Source organism: Eleutherodactylus coqui, chromosome 4 (assembly GCF_035609145.1).
Source record: "Eleutherodactylus coqui strain aEleCoq1 chromosome 4, aEleCoq1.hap1, whole genome shotgun sequence".
NCBI lineage: Eukaryota > Metazoa > Chordata > Amphibia > Anura > Eleutherodactylidae > Eleutherodactylus > Eleutherodactylus coqui.
The window spans coordinates 240,941,191-240,965,714 of NC_089840.1; the positions used below are offsets into that span (position 1 = coordinate 240,941,191).

Here is a 24,524-nt window from a genome sequence, read left to right on the forward strand (position 1 = left end):
AAGTGTTGCTAAGCAATGCAGCATACACTGCTAACCTGGACCATACACTGCCCAACCAAGAGCGATAGAGAGACTAAGAGAGAGGGAGAGAAATACAGAGACAGACGGAGAAAGCGATAGAAACAGAGAGAGTGATAGAGAGTGAGATAATGAGAGAAAGGGCAATAGAGAAACAGAGAGAGAGACAGAAATAGAGAACAATAGAAAGACAGAATGAGTGAGCAATCAAGAGACAGACAGAAGCGATAGAGAGAGACAGTGAAATAAAGAGTAATAGAGACAGAGAGAGATAGCGAGAGAGAGACAGAGAAAAACAGAAAGAGCGAAAAAGAGACAAAGAAACACAGAGAAAGCGATAGAGAGACAGAGAGAGTGATAGACAGAAAGAGAGAGAGTTAGTGAGACAGACAGAGACAGCGATAGAGAGACAGACAAAGAGAGCAATAGAGAGATAGAGTGAGAGAGCGATAGAGAGACAATAAGAGAAAGGGCAAAAGAGAAACAGAGAGAGACAGACAGAGAGAGCAATAGAGAGACAGAGTGAGAGAGCGATAGAGAGAGACAATGAGAGAAAAGGTGATAGAGAAACAGAGAGAGAGCAGAGCAATAAAAAGACACAGTGAGAGAGCAATAAAGAGACAGACAGAGATCAATAGAGAGAAACAGTGATATAAAGAGTGATAGAGACAGACAGAAACAGTGATAGAGAGACAGAGATAAACAAACAGAGAGAGAGCAAAAAAAGACAAAGAAACACAGAGAAAGCAATAGAGAGGCAGTGAGATAGCAATAGACAGAAAGAGATAGATAGGGAGACAGACAGAGAGAGAGAGCAATAGTGAGACAGACAGTGAAAGAGAGACAGCGATAGAGAGACAGACAAGGAGAGGGCAATAGAGAGACAGAGTGAGAGAGCGATAGATACAGAGAGAGCGATAAAGAGACAATGAGAGAAAGGGCGATAGAAAAACAGAGAGAAACAGCGATAGAGAGAGACAGAGAGAGCAATAGAGAGACAGGCAGAGAGTGATAAGGGGAGACAGTGAGATAAAGAGTGATAGAGACAGAAAGAGATAGTGATATAGAGACAATGAAACAAACAGAGAGAGCGAAAATGAGACAAAGAAATACAGAGAGAAAGTGATAGCGAGACAAAGAGAGAGAGAGAGATAGTGAGACAAAAAGATAGAGAGCAATAGAGAGACAGCGTGATAGAGAGACAGACAGAGAGAGTGATAGATAGCCAGACAGATGAATAGAGCAATAGAGAGACAGACAGAAAGACCAAAAGAGAAACAGAGAGAAAGTTGTTGAGAAACAGACAAAAAGAGAGAGCGATAGAGAAACAGACAGGGGGAGTGATAGGGAAACATAGAGAGAGCATAGAGAGATAGACAGAAAGAGAGAACAATAGAGAGAGAGACAGCAATAGAGAGACAGAGAGAAACATAGAGAGAGCATAGAGAGACAGGAAGAGCGATAGACAGAGAGAGAGAACGATAGAGAGACAAATAGAGAGAGATAGCAATAGAGAGACAAAGAGAAACACACAGAGAGAGCGATAGACAGACAGAATGAGAGCGATAGACAGACAGAACAAGAGAGATAGACAGACTAAGAGAATGATAAAGAGATAGACAGATAGAGCAATTGAAAGACAGAGAAAGAGAGCCATAAAGAGACCCAGAGAGAGTGATAGAAAAAGAGAGCGAGAGACAGACAGAGCAATACAGAGACAGAGAGAGAGACAATGAAAGAGACAGATAGAGAGAGGTAGACAGAGAGACAAACAGACAGAGACAGACAAACAGAGAGAAAGAGACAGACAGAGTGTGAGACCGACAGAGGGAGAGAAAGACAGAGAGAGACAGACAAAGAGACCTATAGGCTTCCTTATATTAGATATATGCTCCAAATACAAAGTGACACTCTAAATAATCAAGTAACCAAACAGATTTAGACGTTCACAATCACCAGATTTGAAACATTTTCCGTAGCCAACATCAGGTCAATCTAGTTATTATAAAAGTAAGATAATTTAGCAGGACAATAAATGTGTTAGACTTACCAATGCTGGGTAGCTCTAGATACATAAGAATAAAGAGGAAAAATGTAATGTGAATTTAATACATTTAGGGACCTGTCAGGTGGGTTGAAAGGTACAATGTTAAGTCTATGGGTGGCGCTACTGGGCTTCAGGCATGTGCTGGAATGAGTGAAGCGTTGCTAAGCAATGCAGCATACACTGCTAAGCAGCACCAAACACTGCCCTACCAAGAGTGATAGAGGGACAGAGAGAGGGAGATAGCAATAGAGAGACAGAGTGAGAGAGTGATAGAGACAGAGAGAACAATAGAGAGAGACAGTGAGAGAAAGACCGATAGAGAGATAGAGAGACAGTGAGAGAAAGCAATAGAGAGACAGAGTGAGAGAGCGATAGAGACAGAGAGCGATAGAGAGAGACAGAGAGTGATAGAGCAAGAGACTGAGAGAAAGAGCGATAGAGAGACAGTGAGAGAAAGAGTGATAGAGAGACAGCGATCGAGAGAGAGACAATGATAGAGAGACACAGAGCAATACGGAGACAGAGTGAGAAAGCAATAGAGACAGAGAGAGAGCAATAGAGAGAGAGAGCCAGTGAGAGAAAGAGCTATAGAAACATAGAGAGAAAGTGATAGAGAGATAGAGAAAGAGCAATAGACAGAGAGAGAGATAGATAGTGAGACAGAGTGATATAGAGACAGATAGAGAGACCAATAGAGAGAGACAGACAGAGAGCAATAGAGAAATTGACAGGGAGAGAGCGATAGAGAAACAGACAGAGGGAGAGTGACAGAGAAACAGAGAGAAAGCAATAGATAGACAGACAGAAAGAGTGGTAGAGAGACAAAGAAACGCAGAGAGAAAGAGCATTGAGAGACAAAGAGAGTGAAAGACAGGCAGAGAGTGATAGAGATAAATAGAGAGAGATAGCAATTGAGAGAGAGACAGACAGCAAGAGACAAAGAGAGCGATAGACAGACAGAGAGAGAGCGATAGACAGACAGAGAGAGCAATAGAAAGGCAGTGAGAGAGAACAATAGAGAGACCCAGAGAAAGCGATAAAGAGACAGAGAGAAAGAGCAATAGAGACAGAAAGAGAGAACGAGAGACTGACAGAGAGGGACAGACAGATAGAGCTAAAAAGAAAATGAAAGAGACAGACGGAGATACATAGCGATATTGAGAGAGAAAAGAGAGATAGACATACAGAGAGAGAGAGAGAGAGGCAATGAAAGAGACAGATAGAGAGAGACAAACAGTCAGTGAGACAGGCAATGAGAGAGAGAGACAAAGAGAGAGAAAGAGACAGACAGAGTGAGAGACAGAGACAGATACAGACAGAGAGAAAAACAAACAGAGAAAAACCTGTAGGCTTTTTTATATTGGATATCTGCTCCAAATACAAAGTGACACTAAATATTCTCCTAACCAAGCAGATTTAGAAGTTCATAACCACCACTTTTGAAACATCGGGTCAATCTAGTTATTATAAAAATGAGAAGATAATTTAGCAGGACCATAAATGTGCTAGACTTACCAATGATGGGTAGCTCTAGATACATAAGAATAGAGAGGAAAGGGAAAACATGTAATTACTTTAAATATTGTAAAACATAATGCTGTCCATAGTAAACAACAGCATGTTGTATGCATGTCTCATTATTATAAAAGTAAGATAACTTAGCAGGACAATAAACATGTTAGACTTACCAGTGTTTGGTGGATCTAGATACATAGGAAAAAAGAGGAAAGATAAAAACATTTAATTACTTTGAAAATTGTAAAACATAATGCTGACCATAGTAAAAAAAAAAGCATATTGTATGAATGCCTCATTATTATACAAGTAAAATAATTTAGCCAAACAATAAATGTATTATACCTACCAGTGATGGGCGGTTCTAGATACATTAGAATAGAGAGAAAAGAGAATAAAAAGTAATTACTTTGAATATTGTAAAACATAATGCTGAGCATAGCAAACTGCAGCATATTGTATGAATGTCTCATCATTATAAAAGTAAGAAGGTAATTTAGCAGGACTAGAGATGAGCGAGCACCAAAATGCTCGGGTGCTCGTTACTCGAGTCGAACTTTCAGTGATGCTCGAGAGTTCGTTTCGAGTAAGTGGGTGAAGTCAATGGGTGACTCGAGCATTTTTGTATATCGCCGATGCTCGCTAAGGTTTTCATTTGTGAAAATCTGCAAAACACAAGAAAGTGATGGAAACGACACAGAAACGAATAGGGCAGGCGAGGAGCTACATTTTGGGCTGCATCTCAAGTTCCCAGGTCCCACTATTAAGCCACAATAGCGGCAAGAGTGAGACCCCCCCCCCACTGTCAGCGTAAAGATCGTTCTCCTCTGCCACAGCTGTAACAGCTGTGGCAGAGAAGAACGATGTTAGCCCATTGAATTCAATGGAGCCGGCAATACAGCCGACTCCATTGAAAGCAATGGGCTGCCGGCGATGGCGGGATGAATTGTCGGGAAGGGGTTAAATATATAAGCCCTTCCCTGCAATTCATCTAGAAATGTGTAAAAATAAAAAATATATATATACTCACCTGGTCCCGGCAGAACGATGTTAGCCCATTGAATTCAATGGAGCCGGCAATACAGCCGACTCCATTGAAAGCAATGGGCTGCCGGCGATCGCGGGATGAATTGTCCGGAAGGGGTTAAATCAGAGGCAGCCCTCAGAGGCAGCCCTCACTCACCCATTCATGAATTCATGAATGGGTGTGAGTGAGGGATGCCTCTGATTGGTCAGGCTGTGACCAATCAGAGGCATCTCATTCAGCAGGCGGGGATTTTAAATCCCCGGCTGCTGAATACTACCCACAGCTGTTCAGAGCAGTTCAGGAGAACTGCAGCCTGCCGGGCTGAACATCGTTCTGCCGGGACCAGGTGAGTATATATATATTTTTTATTTTTACACATTTCTAGATGAATTGCAGGGAAGGGCTTATATATTTAACCCCTTCCCGACAATTCATCCCGCGATCGCCGGCAGCCCATTGCTTTCAATGGAGTAGGCTGTATTGCCGGCTCCATTGAATTCAATGGTCAGTATTCGTTTAATCGAGATGAGTACCGCGTGGTGCTCGTCTCGAGTAACGAGCATCTCGAGCACCCTAATACTCGAACGAGCATCAAGCTCGGACGAGTATGCTCGCTCATCTCTAAGCAGGACCATAAATGTGTTGGACTTACCAGTGATGGGCGGTTCTAGATACATAAGGATGAGGAGGAAAGAGAAAAAAGTGTAATTTCTTTGAATATTGTAAAACATAATGCTACCAATAGTAAACTGCAGCATATTGTATAAATGTCTCATTATTATAAAAGTGAGATAACTTAGCCGTACAATAAATGTATTAAACTTACCAGTGATATGCCATTCTAGATACATAAGAATAGAGAGGAAAGAGAAAAAAATGTAACTGCTTTGAATATTGTATTGCATAATGCTGATGACAGTAAACTACAGCATATTGTATGAATATCTCATTATTATTAACCCTTTCCAATCCAATTTGTATCCTGGTTTTCCTAGGGGGCTTACTCTTTTTCTGCTGTTATACAACGGCGCTATCTGCTGGCTAAAGCCAGTACTGCATGCGGTGACACATTGGATAAGCTCCGACAGCAGAGAGGCTGGCAATATACAGTAAGAGAACCCCGACGGATGTCTTACAACATCAGAGCTGTACAGCCTTAAATCATAATGTCTTCACAGGTCAGACAGTGGATTGAAAAGGGTTAAAGTAAAACCTCCCTCACACAGGCGTTTTTGTACAGTGTTTAGCGCTGCATTTTCAGCGCTGTGCTAAACGCTGTACAACGCTCCCATTCATTTCAATGGGGCTGCTCACACAAGGCTTAAAACACAGCGATTCCAACCCTGTGTTTTGACAGTGATGCATGTTCTATCCTTGGCCCTTTTCAGCTGTGTCTCTCCCATTGAAATGAATGGGCTGCCCTTTCAGCACTGCTAAAAATGCGGTACAACTTTGTACTGCGTTTTTATAGCGTTAAACGCAGGTTGCTATTCCAGCAAGTCTGAAAAAAAGTTTCCAGCCACCTTAGCTACATTTTCAGCTGTGCTGAAAACGCATGCCAACGCTGCTGAAAACGCAGTAAACACAGTGTTGAAAAATGCAGAGGTTTTGCTAACGCCTGTGTGAGTGAGGCCAAAGAAGATAATTTTGCAGGACAATAAGTTCACTAGAGTTACCAGTGATTTGCTGTTCTAGATACATACGAATAAAGAGGAAAGAGAAACAATTGTGTTAGACTTACTGGGCAATTCTGGGTGCATGAGAATATAGAGGAAAAAGAAAAAAAACATAATTACTTTGAATATTGTAAAATATAACACTGACCATAGTAAACTACGGCATATTGTATGAATACCTAATTATTATAAAAGTAAGAAGATAATTTAACCGGACAATAAATGTGTTATACCTACCTGTGGTGGATGATTCTGGATACATGAGAATTGAGAGAAAAAAAAAACTTAATTATTTTGAATATTGGAAAATATAACACTGACCCTAGTAAACTACGGCATATTGTATAAATGTTTCATCACCAAGGCTTAATGGAATCATTCCCAGGTATTGTCTTAAAGCGTTTAACCTCTACCGATCTCCCTCAAATGCTTGAAAAACAACATACACCACTTGTCTTTTGGATAATTTTGTCCACAGCAGCCATTTTATTACAAACATAAATTTACATAAAATAACATATTATTAATGACAATTCAACCATAAACCAAAGAAGGGAGGTCCTTGGAGCCCCCAAAATCTGTTACCTCACCATATTTGGGAAATATCCGAAATGCCTCCCGCCGCACACCAACTGACTCGGGAGACCTTATTTGCCAATTGCCTCCCGCTGCAAGCCAACTGACGTAGGATACCCAATATCGCCAATTGCCTCTAGCCGCCCACTTCCCGACTCGGAGACCTGCTAGCCTTTACAAGACTAGACACTCAAACATGTTTGCAATGACTCCACACTGTATGAGCCAAGAGGCGACAGATCCACCAGTAGCTATTACTCCAAAAGGGGGAGGTTGCAATCCAGCCCCTGCCTTCTCCCCCATCCCACTATTATGCCGACTCCAAGGACCCCACATCTGCCACAGCCATGACAATGCAACACATTCCCCCCAGGGGCCCTCCCAAATAATATTAAGGTTAACCACTTCCCCTCCTGTGTGTCTCCTTCCCCAGGTTTCATGAACTTTGTAACTTCACCCATTCCTTCTTCTCTATCCTCTATTAACCCCTTCCTTCCTACTCCCCATTATCCTTGTCATGGGTGGCCTTTGCCCACGGCCTTGTAGACCTCTGCTACAGCCCCAGGTATAATGGAGTTGTTCCCAGCTGTAGCCTTAAAGCATTTAACCTTTACCGATCTCCCATAAAATGCCTGAATAACGACATACACCACTTGTCTTTTGGATAATTTTGTCCACAGCATCCAACTCGATTTAAATTTACCCAAGCTTTGTTCAACTCTTCACTGACCTCATATTGCATCACGCCTTACACGGCACAATCTCTGACCACACAATTCTCAACCCCGGATATGACATCAAAAGTTTTAGAATATCATATTGAATATCCTGCTACAGATCCTGAAAAGGCATCCTACCCAAATCATTCCATTCCACATGCAAAGCCAACACATCATCAGGAACCCTGTCCAAATTCTGAAAATTTGTAAACACCCTGCATCATGCCATCCCATGCACCCCTATCCACCTTATCATTGCCACGCCTCTAGCATAGCCGAGCTGCCTCCCATCAGGACGTATATTTGCCCTCTCAGCACCCAAATAAACTTATGAATGCCTCATAATCAATACCAAAACTGGGTGATGATCTCTAAAAAGGAAATAATAAAGATGGGAGGGGTAATTACTCCAACATAACTCAAAACATAAACTATCTTCCCCCCTCCCCTAAAATAAATGTGGTCATACATATGGCCTATATTGCTCAGACTCCCATCTGCCAATCCTTTTCACCACTTCTGCATCCAGGCTCAAATTAGCCGCTTCCGTTGCCACACGAACCCTGAAAGAATGAGACCGAAAAAGGGAACTATCAAGATCCAAGCTCCTCAAAGCCTTACAAAAAGCTGCTGTAAACTGGAATTTGGACAAGAAAGCACCAACCACATGACACAAAAACGGTCCAGCACGTACCCCCGACTCTCTACTGTAAACCTCCCAACAATTCACCGAACACATTCATGCCCCCGCAACTGGTCCTTCAGCAATTCTTTTCCCCTTTCCTACCTGATCCATCATGGAACGCCGAATATATATCTCCAACCACCCCCAAAGAAGTCTAACGTCCTACTTTTTCATTAGCAGACACCAACTCCCACAACCACAAAACCCAGAAGAATACCAGAGAAAACGCAACCCTGAATAACGCCTTTTCACAACTTCCCAAACAAATCTTTCAATGCCAACCCAAATTTTTACAACAGATTAAACGGTACTCATTTCCACCTTGGCCTCCTCTTCCAAATTTAATCCTCGTAGCAAAAAAGCAGGGAACAATTTTCTGGTGCCTTTTTTCCTTATCACACTAGCTAAGAGGGCGAAAGCCTGCAGCAAATTAATAAACGTCTGTAGGATCAAGCACCATCTTTTCTTCTCCTACTCCTCCTTTTTATATTCTATTCTCTGCCTTTTGTCCAAATGAAATTTTTTCAAAGCGAGGAGAGAAAAGATCTCCACATACTCAACTGGTCATATTTTTTCCTTCACTTCCTTCTTGAAAAGCGCACCCAACAAACCTTCAAAACACACATAGACCTCCCTTTTTGCCCTGTCATCTAACCAAACCTCTTTCTCATCTTTTTCTGTCTGTACTGTTACCGTTAGCCCCTTTGCCTGTTGCCCCTCTGTAGATGCTGCCGAACTTCCACTGGGAATGTTACCCCTGCTAGATCACGAAACTGACATGGACGTCCATGCTTAAATAGGATATGGGACAAGTCCCATCTCATGCCTGTTCAATAGTTCCCACGTACACCCCAACAATGACCTAAAATCATTCCCCACACCACATGCGCTCAAAACCACTCCCTCGTTCCTAAAGCCTCCCTTTTACAATCTCTGACAAGCACCACATGATTGTCTAAATTTGACGCACAACACATGGAAGTAATCTCACCTGGCTGCACAGGAGCTGTGATCCTATCAGCCACCGTCTCTGCGCCCTAACAAGAAATCTCCTCTTTCTCATCCCATCGACACCAAACGTCTGGATCCAGAACCGACTAACACCACTCCGCTGGTCCCACAGCCACCACCAACCCCCTCATAGCCGCCTCCTTCCCCTGTGATGCTGGGCCGACCAATCACTATCCATTGTCGGCAACCGTCTGCCCTCCAGACCAGTTGACATCTGGACTCCCAGCCTCCTCTTCCCTCTGTGGCGGTGGCCTGCGACCAGATTGCTCCCCGGCCTGTACCTCGCCAGGTGAGCAACCCTCCGCATATCGTTTGCTTCCTGCAGTCTGACAAGACCTGCCCCCTTTTCGAAGCTGGGTCTAACTCCCAGCATAATGTTGCAATGCCTCATGGGGTTCCTCCTGGGCCTGCTCTTCCCCCTGGCAGGTATTGTGGGGAAGAATGTCCTCTCCTCTTTCTTCCCACCACAACTCCAGACTCCTCCATCGTCCGTTGCAGCCAGATGATTCTCTACTTTGGTGCTATGGTCCAGAACTGCTCCAAGACAGCCTCCATCTCCATGTTAAGTATGGCTTCTTTCCTTGTTCTTCACACTGTTGTCTCCTCTGTCTCATGTCTTCAAGTGTTGCTCCCCCTCTTGTGTGTCTCCTATCCCAAGGTTTCCCATACTTTGTAACTCCACCCCTTCCCTTTCCTGTATCCCATGTTAACCTCTTCCTTCTCATTCCCCATTAATCCTGTCATTGCAGGCCTCCATTTGTTAGAAAAGTAAGAAGATAATTAAGCAGGACAATAAATATATTATACCTACCAATGGTGGGCCATTCTGGATACATTAGAATAGAGAGGAAAGGGAAAAACAATTTAATTACTTTCAACATTGTAAAATATAACACTGAGGGTGCCTTCCCACTAGTGATATTTGTTCTAGCGATGCGAGATGGAGTAAGTCGCAGCACAGAGAAAACGCTGCAATATCGCTCATTGTTTTCTATGGGGCCGGTGGCACATGGGGGTACATTGCAAACTCCTCCCACAGCTGTGACAGCTATGGCAGAGGATTCTTCATCTCCACAGTCTCCACAGGGATTGATGAATCCCCTGTCATACCTGTCACAGCTGTGACAGAAGTCCACGATGTACTTCCAATGTTTTCAATGGGGTTGACGCTGCTGCTGGCCCCTTTGAAAACACTGAGTGATATCGCAGATTTTTTTCTCTGCGCTGCAAGACTTAAGAATAAAAAAAAAAAAAATCGCAAATAAGTATGGAACCATTGAAAATCATTGGTTTCATAATCATCGCTCTTGCATCGCAAGAAAAAATACCGCTAGTGGTTAGGCACCCTGACACTAGTAAACTACAGCATATTGTATGAATGTCTCATTATAATAAAAGTAAGAAGATAATTTAGCAGGACAATAGATATATTTAACCTATTAGTGGTGGGTAGAGATGAGCGAGCACCAAAATGACCAATTGCTCGTTACTCGAGTTGAACTTTCAGTGATGCTCGAGAGTTCGTTTCGAGTAACGAACCCCATTGAAGTCAATGGGCAACTCGAGCATTTTTGTATATGACTGGTGCTCCGCTAAGGTTTTCATTTGTGAAAATCTTAGCAAATCACCAAAGTCATGTAAAAAACACAGAAATGGATAGGGCAGGCGAGGAGCAACATGCAGGGCTGCATTTCGGGCTCCGAGGTCTCACTATTAAGCCACAATAGTGGCAAGAGTGATACCCCCCCCCCTGCACTGTCAGCATAAAGATCGTTCTCCTCTGCCACAGCTGTAACAGCTGTGGCAGAGAAGAACAATGTTAGCCCATTGAATTCAATGGAGCCGGCAATACAGCCGGCTCCATTGAAAGCAATGGGCTGCCGGCGAGCGCGGGATGAATTTTCGGGAAGGGCTTAAAAATATAAGCCCTTACCTGAAAATCATCCTAAAATGTGTAAAAGAAAAAATAGAAACGGGCCGGAGCTGTCCAGAGCATTGAATTCAATGGAGCCGGCGATACAGCAGGCTCCATTGAAAGCAATGCGCTGCGGGCGATCTCACGATGAATTTTCGGGAAGGGCTTAAATATATAAGCCCTTCTCTGCAATTCATCCAGAATTGTGTAAAAAAAAAAAAAAAATATATATATATATATATATATATATATATATGTATATATATATATATATATATATATACACTCACCTGGTCCCGGCAGATGGAGCCGGGACCAGGTGAGTATATATTTTTTCGGAACTGCTCTCTGTAGTATTCAGCAGCCGGGGATTTAAAATCCCCGCCTGCTGAATGAACTGCCTCTGATTGGTCACAGCCTGACCAATCAGAGGCAGCTCTCACTCATACCCATTCATAAATTCATGAATGGGTGAGTGCTGCCTCTGATTCGCTCAGCGCTAAGCCAATCAAAGGCAGCACTCACTCACCCATTCATGAATTTATGAATGGGTGTGAGTGAGAGCTGCCTCTGATTGGTGAGGCTGTGACCAATCAGAGGCAGCTCATTCAGCAGGCGGGGATTTTAAATCCCCGGCTGCTTTAATACTACAGAGAGCAGTTCAGGAGAACTGCCGGCAAGACGCGGCTGAACTCCGGCTGCAGCGGAAAGGTGAGTATAAATTTTTTTTTTTTACACATTTTAGGATGATTTTCAGGTAAGGGCTTATATTTTTAAGCCCTTCCCGAAAATTCATCCCGCACTCGCCGGCAGCCCATTGCTTTCAATGGAGCCGGCTGTATTGCCGGCTCCATTGAATTCAATGGTCAGTGCTCGTTTAATCGAGACGAGTACCGCGTGGTGCTCGTCTCGAGTAACGAGCATCTCGAGTACCCTAATACTCGAATGAGCATCAAGTTAGGACGAGTATGCTCGCTCATCTCTAGTGGTGGGTCATTCTGGATACATGAGTATAGAGAGGAAAGAGAAAAACAACTTCATTCCTTTGAGTATTGTAAAATATGACCCTAGTAAAGTACAGCATATTGTATGAATGTCTCATTATTATAAAAGTAAGAAGATAATTCAGCAGGATGATAAATGTATTTGACTTACCAGTTTCAGTAATTACTTCAGTGCCTACATGAAATAGGAAAGAAAAAGGAAAACCTTATTATTTTGAGTACTGTAAGACATCATGCTGATCATGACAAAATACATGTTTGGGGGAATATTCATCAATATTGTCCATATTATTAAGCAGCAAAAATGGATCCAAATGTATTAAATCAGAGTCCAAAGATTTATAAATTTGACAACATTTTTCTCTTTTAACTCATAGCTGGCGTAGTTTACTCCAATATTTTGCACCAAAACATTGGAATTCATCATTAACAATTTTGGCATATTTTATCTTAATTTTTATTTGTTTTTGGCTAGTTTCACAGGCGTGTATTATAAAACGTTGTGGGAGGACAGCTCGGTAGAGTACGGGTTGGCGGCAGTCAAGGACGGAAACAGGTGGATAAAGTCCAAGTGCAGGTGTGACCTGCATTTATTTCAGTCCAGAAAAATCAACATAAATTCAGCCTTAGCTTCAGGCAAGAAAATAACAGTCCAGCAATCGGATATCAGGCAGTCCCTGCCTGTACAGGTCACGCTCAGCAGGTGCACACACAGCAGGGTTTTCAGCTCTAGCAGGTATCACAGGCTGTCAGGGTCCAGCAGCCATCTTATTCCCCCCCCTGTGTCAGTGCACACTGCTATTTATATCCACACCTATCCTGGCTCAGTCTCAGCACCTGTGCTGATTGACCTCACACTCAACCTGGAGTGGAGGAAGTGGAATGGATGGCCCCACTACCAACCTGACATCTATTCCAAAAAACAGGCCCAAATACTTTTAAAGAAAAGACCTCCAGCAACTACTTGCTGGAGATTACATTGCACTCCTGGCTTTTCATGTCTCAAACAGTGGTACATGAACTTCCTCCAGCCCCACTAGGCATAATAGCGGAACCTAGGGGCGATGTAGCGACCATCCACTATCAAGCCCCTCAGTACCTCACAACGTCCATAATATGGATCCATAATGCACACATATTATAGATTAAATAAGAATCTATATTTCATCAGTATTTGCCTTCATTGGTTTTATTTTCTATGGGGCAAAAAGAGATCATCTTTTCTCCAACTGAAAAGAATACCAATGAATGCAAATGCAGATCAAATTCTGGTGAAATATGGATGCAATACGGATACATCCATATTTTAGTCACGTTCTATAGATTACAACTGTCATAGTTTACATCAAAAACAGACAAACGTAGTGCATACTATGTTTTTAAAACACAGCCATGCAAAATATGTCCAGGTAAACAAATTAATAGATTTACATTAGCTCCTTAATATTCCCTGCAGCTCTTAACACTTTAAGGCCTTAGTCAGACGGGCGCTTTTAGCCGCGATTTGCGCATGCGCATGCGTCCGGCGATTTTATAAAACCATTGCTTTGCAATGGTATCGGACACATGAGCGCTTTTTATGCGCTCGTCCGATAAATTATAGAACAGAAATCGCAGATCGCACCTATCTGCGATCTGCGATTCCTGTTCTCTTCTGTATATGCGCTCAATGGGGCCGGCAGCAGCAGCGCCGACCCCATTGAGAACATATAGAAGACACATCATTCTTCTCTGCCACAGCTGTAACAGCTGTGGCAGAGAAGAACGATGTTTGCCCATTGAATTCAATGGAGCCGGCAATACAGCCGCTCCATTGAAAGCAATGGGCTGGCGGCGTGCGCGGGGTGAACTGTCGGGAAGGGCTTAAATATATAAGCCCTTCCCTGCAATTCATCCTAAAATGTGTTAAAATAAAAAAAAATTGTATACTCACCTTTCCGCTGCAGCCGGAGTCCAGTCGCGGCCGCTGTCAGTTCTCCTGAACTGCTTCTCGGCACTATTCAGCCGGCGGGGCTTTAAAATTCCCGCCTGCTGAATGATCTGCCTCTGATTGGTCACAGCCCTGACCAATCAGAGGCAGGTTTCACTCACACACCCATTCATGAATTCATGAATGGGTGAGTGACTGCTGCCTCTCCGCGCTGAGCCAATCAGGGGCAGGTCTGACTCACATCCATTCATGAATTCATGAATGGGTGTGAGTGAGACATGCCTCTGATTGGCTCAGCGCTGAGCCAATCAGGGGGCAGGCCTGACTCACACCCCCTTCACACCCACTGCAGGACGGTCGCGCGGAGCTCCGGCTGCTGGGAGAAGGTGAGTATATATATATTTTTTATTTTTACACATTTTAGGATGAATTGCAGGGAAGGGCTTCTATATTTAAGCCCTTCCCGACAATTCATCCCGTGCTCGCCTGCAGCGCATTGCTTTAAATGGAGCCGACTCTATTGCCGTCTCCATTGAATGCAATGCGCTGGACAGCTCCGGCCCGTTTCTAATGAAACGCGGCTAGGAGCAGATTTTCGGGCGATTTGCGGGCGACTTGCGCGCACCGGTCACGCGATTTGCGGATGCACATCCGTCATGCAATCCGCAAATTGCACGAAAAAACGCCCGTCTGACTAAGGCCTAAGGACTAGGGTGTTTTTTTCTGTGACATACATGGATATTTTTTATTTGTTTTTTCACTGACATTTTTTAGCATTTTTTAGTTTTATTAGGGGTAAAAAGCTAAAAAATATTTAGTTTTTTTTTTTAAATTATAGTTGCTTATTTTTAAAATTAGAATATTTAAAATAAAGTATGTCTCACAGCTGAGGATCCGACCTGCTCCTACTTGATTACAGGAGCTTTAAACCCGCTTCAGACATCTACTATTGGCTGTGAGTAAAGCCCAGGACCAAGTGCCGTAAATTTACCGTGCTTGGTCCTTAAAGGGTTAAAAAATTTACCAAATGCTTTGTTTTGCTATAAAACTGTATGTCAACACACTTTTTGACCATGATGTGGCAGTTACATTAAATCTGATCCATTACAAGGTATGGCCCCTCTGGGACCAACAATAGGCCACCAAATACTGCTTCAGGGCTTAGTCACACGGGCGTTTATTGCCGCGATTTGCGCATGCGCATGCGTCCGGCGACTTTTTAAAACCATTGCTTTGCAATGGTATCGGACACATGAGCGCTTTTTATGCGCTCGTCCGATAAATTAGAGAACAGAAATCGCAGATCGCACCTATCTGCGATCTGCGATTCCTGTTCTCTTCTCTATATGCGCTCAACGGGGCCGGCGGCAGCAGCGCCGACCCCATTGAGAACATATAGAAGACAAATCATTCTTCTCTGCCACAGCTGGAACAGCTGTGGCAGAGAAGAACGATGTTTGCCCATTGAATTCAATGGAGCGGCAATACAGCCGCTCCATTGAAAGCAATGGGCTGCCGGCGTGCGCGGGGTTAATTGTCGGGAAGGGGTTAAATATATAACCCCTTACCTGCAATGCATCCTTAAATGTGAAAAAATAAAAAAAAAGGATGTTCTCACCTGCTCCCGGCAGCTGGAGATCCCGGCGGTCGGCCTGCAGTGGGTGTGAAGGAGGTGTGACTCAGGCTTGCCCCTGATTGGCTCAGCCTGAGCCAATCAGAGGCTGAGCTCAGTCACACCCATTCATGAATTCATGAATGGGTGTGACTGAGACTTGCTTCTGATTGGCTCAGCGCTGAGCCAATCAGGGGCAAGCCTGAGTCACACCTCCTTCACACCCACTGCAGGCCGACCGCCGGGATCTCCAGCTGCCGGGAGCAGGTGAGTACATCCTTTTTTTTTATTTTTTCACATTTAAGGATGCATTGCAGGTAAGGGGTTATATATTTAACCCCTTCCCGACAATTAACCCCGCGCACGCCCGCAGCGCTTGCATTCAATGGAGCCGCTGTATTGCCGGCTCCATCGAATGCAATTCGCTGGACAGCTCCGGCCCGTTTCTAATGAAACGCGGCTAGGAGCAGATTTTCGGGCGATTTTTGGGCCGATTTTTCGGCGCCGGTCACGCGATTTGCGCATGCGCATCCGTCATGCGATGCGCAAATCGCGTGAAAAAACGCCCGTGTGACTAAGGCCTCAGGCAGAGGTCAGATGAGCGTGTGTTTTTGCCCTATGTGTGAAAAAAATGTGCTGCTTGCAAAAGCGGAAAACGCACACTTGGAGAAGCGCATCTGCTCCACGAAGGTCCCCTCATCACTGAACACTGTGACAGCACTGCCACAGTATTCAGTGATGATGGGACTCCCTGCAGGGATGAAAGAATCCCCTGTCATAGGTGTCACAGTTGTGGCAGAGGAACCCAATGCTATTCTATTGCTTTCAATGGGATGAAGGCAACTGCCGCAGGGATTTTCAGGGAAGGACTTGAAATATAAGTCCTACCCTGAAAATAACCCCTAACTGCATGAAATAAATAAATAAATACATCACCTAATAGTGCTGTCCGGGTCCGGTGCTTGTTCTCTTCTCGGCACTGTTCTTCATTTCTTCTGGCCGGGGATTGAAAAATCCCCACCTCCTGGAAGCTCTGCCTCTGATTGGCTGAGCTGAGGGACCAATCACCATGCAGCTACCTTATCATTGAAGTGTATGGAGAATGTGGCAGCAGGGAATTTTCAAATAGGAATCAAGTAATATCTGCATATAACTCTACAGAATATATTTTACTGCTGGACCAGAGACTTTTCAGTATGAAGCTGAATGCTTATTACTAGAGATGAGCGAGCACCAAAATGCTCGAGTGCTTGTTACTCGAGTCGAACTTTCAGTGATGCTCGAGAGTTCGTTTCGAGTAACAAACCCCATTGAAGTCAATGGGAGACTCAAGTATTTTTGTATATGACTGGTGCTCCGCTAAGGTTTTCATTTGTGAAAATCTTAGCAAATCACCAAAGTCATGTAAAAAACACAGAAATGGATAGGGCAGGCGAGGAGCAACATGCAGGGCTGCATTTCGGGCTCCGAGGTCTCACTTAAAAATATAAGCCCTTACCTGAAAATCATCCTAAAATGTGTAAAAATAAAAAAATATATATATACTCACCTGGTCCCGGCAGACGGAGTTCAGCTGCAGCCAGCTGGCAGTTCTCCTGAACTGCTTTCTGTAGTATTCAGCAGCCGGGGATTTAAAATCCCCACCTGCTGAATGAGCTGCCTCTGATTGGTCACAGCCTGACCAATCAGAGGCAGCTCTCACTCACACCCATTCATGAATTCATGAATGGGTGAGTGAGTGCTGCCTCTGATTGGCTCAGCGCAGCTCTCAGCTGAATGACAGCTGAGCTGAGCCAATCAGTGGCAGCACTCACTCACCCATTCATAAGTTCAAGCTCGGACGAGTATGCTCGCTCATCTCTAGTGGTGGGTCATTCTGGATACATGAGTATAGAGAGGAAATAGAAAAACAACTTCATTCCTTTGAGTATTGTAAAATATGACCCTAGTAAAGTACAGCATATTGTATGAATGTCTCATTATTATAAAAGTAAGAAGATAATTCAGCAGGATGATAAATGTATTTGACTTACCAGTTTCAGTAATTACTTCAGTGCCTACATGAAATAGGAAAGAAAAAGGAAAACCTTATTATTTTGAGTACTGTAAGACATCATGCTGATCATGACAAAATACATGTTTGGGGGAATATTCATCAATATTGTCCATATTATTAAGCAGCAAAAATGGATCCAAATGTATTAAATCAGAGTCCAAAGATTTATAAATTTGACAACATTTTTCTCTTCTAACTCATAGCTGGCGTAGTTTACTCCAATATTTTGCACCAAAACATTGGAATTCATCATTAACAATTTTGGCATATTTTATCTTAATTTTTATTTGTTTTTGGCTAGTTTCACAGGCGTGTATTATAAAACGTTGTGGGAGGACAGCTCGGTAGAGTACGGGTTGGCGGCAGTCAAGGACGGAAACAGGTGGATAAAGTCCAAGTGCAGGTGTGACCTGCATTTATTTCAGTCCAGAAAAATCAACATAAATTCAGCCTTAGCTTCAGGCAAGAAAATAACAGTCCAGCAATCGGATATCAGGCAGTCCCTGCCTGTACAGGTCACGCTCAGCAGGTGCACACACAGCAGGGTTTTCAGCTCTAGCAGGTATCACAGGCTGTCAGGGTCCAGCAGCCATCCTATTCCCCCCCTGTGTCAGTGCACACTGCTATTTATATCCACACCTATCCTGGCTCAGCCTCAGCACCTGTGCTGATTGACCTCACACTCAACCTGGAGTGGAGGAAGTGGAATGGATGGCCCCACTACCAACCTGACATCTATTCCAAAAAAACAGGCCCAAATACTTTTAAAGAAAAGACCTCCAGCAAGTACTTGCTGGAGATTACATTGTACTCCTGGCTTTTCATGTCTCAAACAGTGGTACATGAATTTCCTCCAGCCCCACTAGGCATAATAGCTAGAGATGAGCGAACGTACTCGTCCGAGCTTGATATTCGTGCGAATATTAGGGTGTTCGGGATGCTCGTTACTCTTAACGAGCACCACGCGGTGTTCGGGTTACTTTCACTTTTCTCTCTGAGACGTTAGCGCGCTTTTCTGGCCAATTGAAAGACAGGGAAGGCATTACAACTTCCCCCTACAACATTTAGGCCCTATACCACCCCCCTGCTGTGAGTGGCTGGGGAGATAAGGTGTCACCCGAGTATTGAAATCTGCCCCTCCCGCGGCTCGCTACGGATGTATTCTGACATTAGTTCAGGGAAAGTGGTATCGTGTTGGAGCTGCTATAGGGAGAGTGTTAGGTGTATTGTAGGCTTCAAGAACCCCAACGGTCCTTCTAAAGGCCATAAATCGTCTCTATATGCGCTCAGTGGGGCCGGCGGCAGCAGCGCCGACCCCATTGAGAACATATAGAAGACAAATCCTTCTTTTCTGCCACAGCTGTAACAGCTGTAGCAGAGAAGAACGATGTTTGCCCATTGAATTCAATGGAACCAGCAATACAGCAGGTTCCACTGAATGCAATGGGCTGCCGGCGATCGCAGGATGAATGGTCGGGAAGGGGTTAAATATATAACCCCTTCCCTGCAATTCATCCAGAAATGTGATACACTAAAAATATATACCGGCGTATAAGGCGACGGGGCGTATAAGACGACCCCCCAACTGTCACCTTATACGCCGGCAATACAGTGGAGCAAAGAATAAAAAGCATTACTCACTTCTTCAGACGATCTGCGGCGCTCCTGTAGACTGTCACTCCTTCCTGGTGTTCTGCGGTGCTCCTGCAGGCTGTCGCTCCCTCCTGGTTCCCGGCAGAGCATTGCTTTCTCTACGAAAGGCTTTAAATCCACGCCTCCAGAAACACACGTGCCTTCAGTCAATCACAGCCAATGACAGTGATGTCATTGAATTGCTGTGATTGGCTGTGTTTCTGGAGGCGGGGATTTCAAGCCTTTCATAGAGAAAGCTTTAGTCCGTGGACCAGGAAGGAGTGACAGTCTGCAGGAGCGGCGCAGATCGTCTGAAGAAGTAAGTAATGCTTTTTATTCTTTGCTCCACTGTATTGCCGGCGTATAAGGTGACAGTTGGGGGGTCGTCTTATACACCCCGTCGCCTTATATGCCGGTATATATTTTTAGTGTATCACATTTCTGGATGAATTGCAGGGAAGGGGTTATATATTTAACCCCTTCCCGACCATTCATCCTGCGATCGCCGGCAGCCCATTGCATTCAGTGGAACCTGCTGTATTGCTGGTTCCATTGAATTCAATGGGCTAACATCGTTCCTCCCTGCTACAGCTGTTACAGCTGTGCCAGAGGAGAACGATCTTTACGCTGACAGTGCGGGGGGGGGGGCACTCTTGCCGCTATTGTGGCTTAATAGTGGGACCTGTGAACTTGAGATGCAGCCCAACATGTAGCCCCTCGCCTGCCCTATCCGTTGCTGTGTCGTTCCCATCACTTTCTTGAATTGCCCAGATTTTCACACATGAAAACCTTAGCGAGCATCGGCAAAATACAAAAATGCTCCGGTCGCCCATTGACTTCAATGGGGTTCGTTACTCGAAACGAACCGTCGAGCATTGCGAAAATTTTGTGCCGAGTAACGAGCACCCGAGCATTTTGGTGTTCGCTCATCTCTAATAATAGCGGAACCTAGGGGCGATGTAGCGACCATCCACTATCAAGCCCCTCAGTACCTCACAACGTCCATAATATGGATCCATAATGCACACATATTATAGATTAAATAAGAATCTATATTTCATCAGTATTTGCCTTCATTGGTTTTATTTTCTGATGGGACTCCCTGCAGGGATGAAAGAATCCCCTGTCATAGGTGTCACAGTTGTGGCAGAGGAACCCAATGCTATTCCATTGCTTTCAATGGGATGAAGGTAACTGCCACAGGGATTTTCAGGGAAGGACTTGAAATATAAGTCCTACCCTGAAAATAACCCCTAACTGCATGAAATAAATAAATACATCACCTAATAGCGCTGTCCGGGTCCGGTGCTTGTTCTCTCCTCAGCACTGTTCTTCATTTCTTCTGGCCGGGGATTGAAAAATCCCCACCTCCTGGAAGCTCTGCCTCTGATTGGCTGAGCTGAGGGACCAATCACCATGCAGCTACCTTATCATTGAAGTGTATGGAGAATGTGGCAGCAGGGAATTTTCAAACAGGAATCAAGTAATATCTGCATATAACTCTACAGAATATATTTTATTGCTGGACCAGAGACTTTTCAGTATGAAGCTGAATGCTTATTACTAGAGATGAGCGAGCACCAAAATGCTCGAGTGCTTGTTACTCGAGTCGAACTTTCAGTGATGCTCGAGAGTTCGTTTCGAGTAACGAACCCCATTGAAGTCAATGGGCGACTCGAGCATTTTTGTATATGACTGGTGCTCCGCTAAGGTTTTCATTTGTGAAAATCTTAGCAAATCACCAAAGTCATGTAAAAAACACAGAAATGGATAGGGCAGGCGAGGAGCAACATGCAGGGCTGCATTTCGGGCTCCGAGGTCTCACTATTAAGCCACAATAGTGGCAAGAGTGAGACACACATCCCCCCTCCCCCCCCCCGCACTGTCAGCAGAACGATGTTAGCCCATTGAATTCAATGGAGCCAGCAATACAGCCGGCTCCATTGAAAGCAATGGGCTGCGGCGATCGCGGGATGAATTTTCGCGAAGGGCTTAAAAATATAAGCCCTTACCTGAAAATCATCCTAAAATGTGTAAAAATAAAAAAATATATATATACTCACCTGGTCCCGGCAGACGGAGTTCAGCTGCGGCCAGCTGGCAGTTCTCCTGAACTGCTTTCTGTAGTATTCAGCAGCCGGGGATTTAAAATCATGAGTGAGTGCTGCCACTGATTGGCTCAGCTCAGCTGTCATTCAGCTGAGAGCTGCGCTGAGCCAATCAGAGGCAGCACTCACTCACCCATTCATGAATTCATGGATGGGTGTGAGTGAGAGCTGCCTCTGATTGGTCAGGCTGTGACCAATCAGAGGCAGCTCATTCAGCAGGCGGGGATTTTAAATCCCCGGCTGCTGAATACTACAGAAAGCAGTTCAGGAGAACTGCCAGCTGGCCGCAGCTGAACTCCGTCTGCCGGGACCAGGTGAGTATATATATATTTTTTTATTTTTACACATTTCTGGATGAATTGCAGGGAAGGGCTTATATATTTAAGCCCTTCCAGAAAATTCATTGTGCGATCGCCGGCAGCCCATTGCTTTCAATGGAGCCGGCTGTATTGCTGGCTCCATTGAATTCAATGGGCTAACATCGTTCTGCCGGGACAAGGTGAGTATATTTTTTTTTTACTTTTTACACATTTTAGGATGATTTTCAGGTAAGTGCTTATATTTTTAAGCCCTTCCTGAAAATTCATCCCGCGCTCGCCGGCAGCCCATTGCTTTCAATGGAGCCGGCTGTATTGCCGGCTCCATTGAATTCAATGGTCAGTGCTCGTTTAATCGAGACGAGCACCGCGTGGTGCTCATCTCGAGTAACGAGCATCTCGAGCACCCTAATACTCGAACGAGCATCAAGCTCGGACGAGTATGCTCGCTCATCTCTACTTATTACCCAACAAGTGAGTTGTATTTGAAATCTAGAAAAGCTAAGAATCCTAGTTCATATTTAAGGACCAAATTTTATTCATGTAACATTATTTTATGTTGGGTTCATCCAAACAGTGGATTTAATTTGTTCTGTAGCAATGTAGAAACAGATGGCAACAGCATTCATACACATTTAATATCTGAATAAAAATTCATAACTGTAATATTTACTAACCACATAAAAATGCTAAGTTCTTAGCACATATTTTGATCAAAGCATGTAGGCCTATCCTTTATGTCCAGGTGACAATTGCTTTTGAATGGGTCCTAACACTGAGACCTCATTCATACAGGCGTATGCACATTTTGTCTATGAAATATGCAAAGTTTTTACTGTGTGTGCATATATGTGTATTTGGTGCTTGGGAAATTTTTGGTGCGTGTATTCACTGCCTTTTTTTTAAGCCCAATGGATCTCACTATTTTGTAACCACTCCCTTTTGCTGACATGCATAAAAATATAATGTATACACATGCAACTGCATATTTGCTACCTCTTTATGCAATTCCATAGACTTTAATGGGCCAATTTTGCGTGCTGTTATGTGATGCTGCTTCTCTCTATACCTTCATTCCTTAAAGTTGTGTACTTGCTGTGTACTTTTATTTGAGGAAGTAAAGCAAATATTTTGTTGTTTTGCAAGTGCATATATTTTCAGTTCTGGATTTTTATTGATGAATATTTTTTTATGTTTGGTCAGGTATTTTATCTCCAAACTTCTGGTTCCCCAATTAGGGTGAAATTCTCACCCTCGTTGGCCAACCTGTACACGGCTTGGTAGGAGAAGCATCATCCACATGTGACCACTAATTTTATAGCCATTTTACACAGTAGTATGACTGCTATATAGATGACCTCCTGATGATGTAAACTGTATCATATAACCATAATTTAATAGACAATACAATTTGAAAAAATGAGATTTCATCCACCAGACTGTACCTGAGCAGACGACTCCAGCATCTTCATGGTGTCTACAGTTATGTGATGTAAGCCCTCTGCTTGGACAGTCCCATAAGACACGTTCAGTGCCACGACAACTCACATCATCCAATACAATCATTCCTTGTCCGTGGCCAAAAGCAGCACTGCCGTTAGCTGCAAGAGCATTACCGCAACCCATCTGACGGCACACAACTCGTGCATCCGCCATATCCCAACCGTCATCACACACAGTTCCCCATGTTCCATTGTAGAGCATTTCTACACGACCTTCACATTGACTTCTACCATTTACCAGCCTCAAAGCAATGCTCGAAGCTAGAAAAAAAAGAAAAGAGAAAATGGTGAAAAACAAAAATAATGTAAATAGTCTTTGTGGACAGGAAGGTGAGACTAATCTCTAGGCATTAAAGTTCATGGTAAGGGAAATAGTTTCATATGTAATAATGAGACCAAAATTGAGATTTTTGGTCATTAAAACAACTCTACATTTAGTGATAAACTAAGTAGCACACATCACAAAAACACACTGGGATCTCATGTATGAAACTCATTCTAGCATGAACTGAAAGTTTTACCAAAGGAAACCAATCTCATCACTTTTTTTAGACTTGCTTTGATGTTAAAGTTAAAATCTGATTGGTTGCAATAGATGAAACTTCCAGTTCTACTTCGGTATACCCACATGACAGTTGCTATATCTCTAGAAACTGGTAGCTTTATTGTCTAAGAATTCCCCTGACCATAAAACTAAACAGGAATAGCTTTAAAAAATCATGGGGCAGATTTGCTAAGGTTTTCTAATATACGAGGGGCTGCTGATAAGTCTTTGGCTTTACCCAGAAAGAAATGAGATAGGAAGGTGAAACTTTACATTTATTCCACATACTCTCCACTGATATCTAAACACTTCTTACATCGGTATTCCAAGTTCTGCAAGCCTTGCAAAAAGAAGGATTTCGGTTGTGCCTCAAACCAATCATCCGTAACAGCCATGACATCAGAAATGGTGTGAAATTTGGTACCCTTGAGGCGTTTCTTCAGGTTAACCAGCATACAGTTATTCGTATAACCAGCATACAGTTATGGAGGCGGTCCGAGGATGCCCTGAATGCATCACAGTGTTGCACGCTGTTTGATAGATTTAGTGTGCGTTGGCATATCTCATAATGAAGTTTCCTTCTTTACACCAACTCTTGGATGGTATATTTTAGATATGTTTTTGTACCTA

The 24,524-nt window shown here is 43.7% G+C and overlaps 1 protein-coding gene across 1 annotated transcript in view; it reads right to left on the minus strand.

The window, feature by feature from the left end:
* LOC136626662 (deleted in malignant brain tumors 1 protein-like) overlaps positions 1-24,524 on the minus strand; it is a 47,246-nt gene that overhangs the window by 7,921 nt on the left and 14,801 nt on the right. The window contains exons 2-7 of the mRNA XM_066601679.1: positions 24,211-24,331; positions 23,294-23,611; positions 22,652-22,660; positions 19,628-19,665; positions 8,005-8,013; positions 7,931-7,949 (exon numbers count right to left, since the gene is read on the minus strand). Coding sequence (XP_066457776.1) covers positions 7,931-7,949; positions 8,005-8,013; positions 19,628-19,665; positions 22,652-22,660; positions 23,294-23,611; positions 24,211-24,331 — 514 coding nt within the window. The remainder of the gene's footprint in view (positions 1-7,930; positions 7,950-8,004; positions 8,014-19,627; positions 19,666-22,651; positions 22,661-23,293; positions 23,612-24,210; positions 24,332-24,524) is intronic.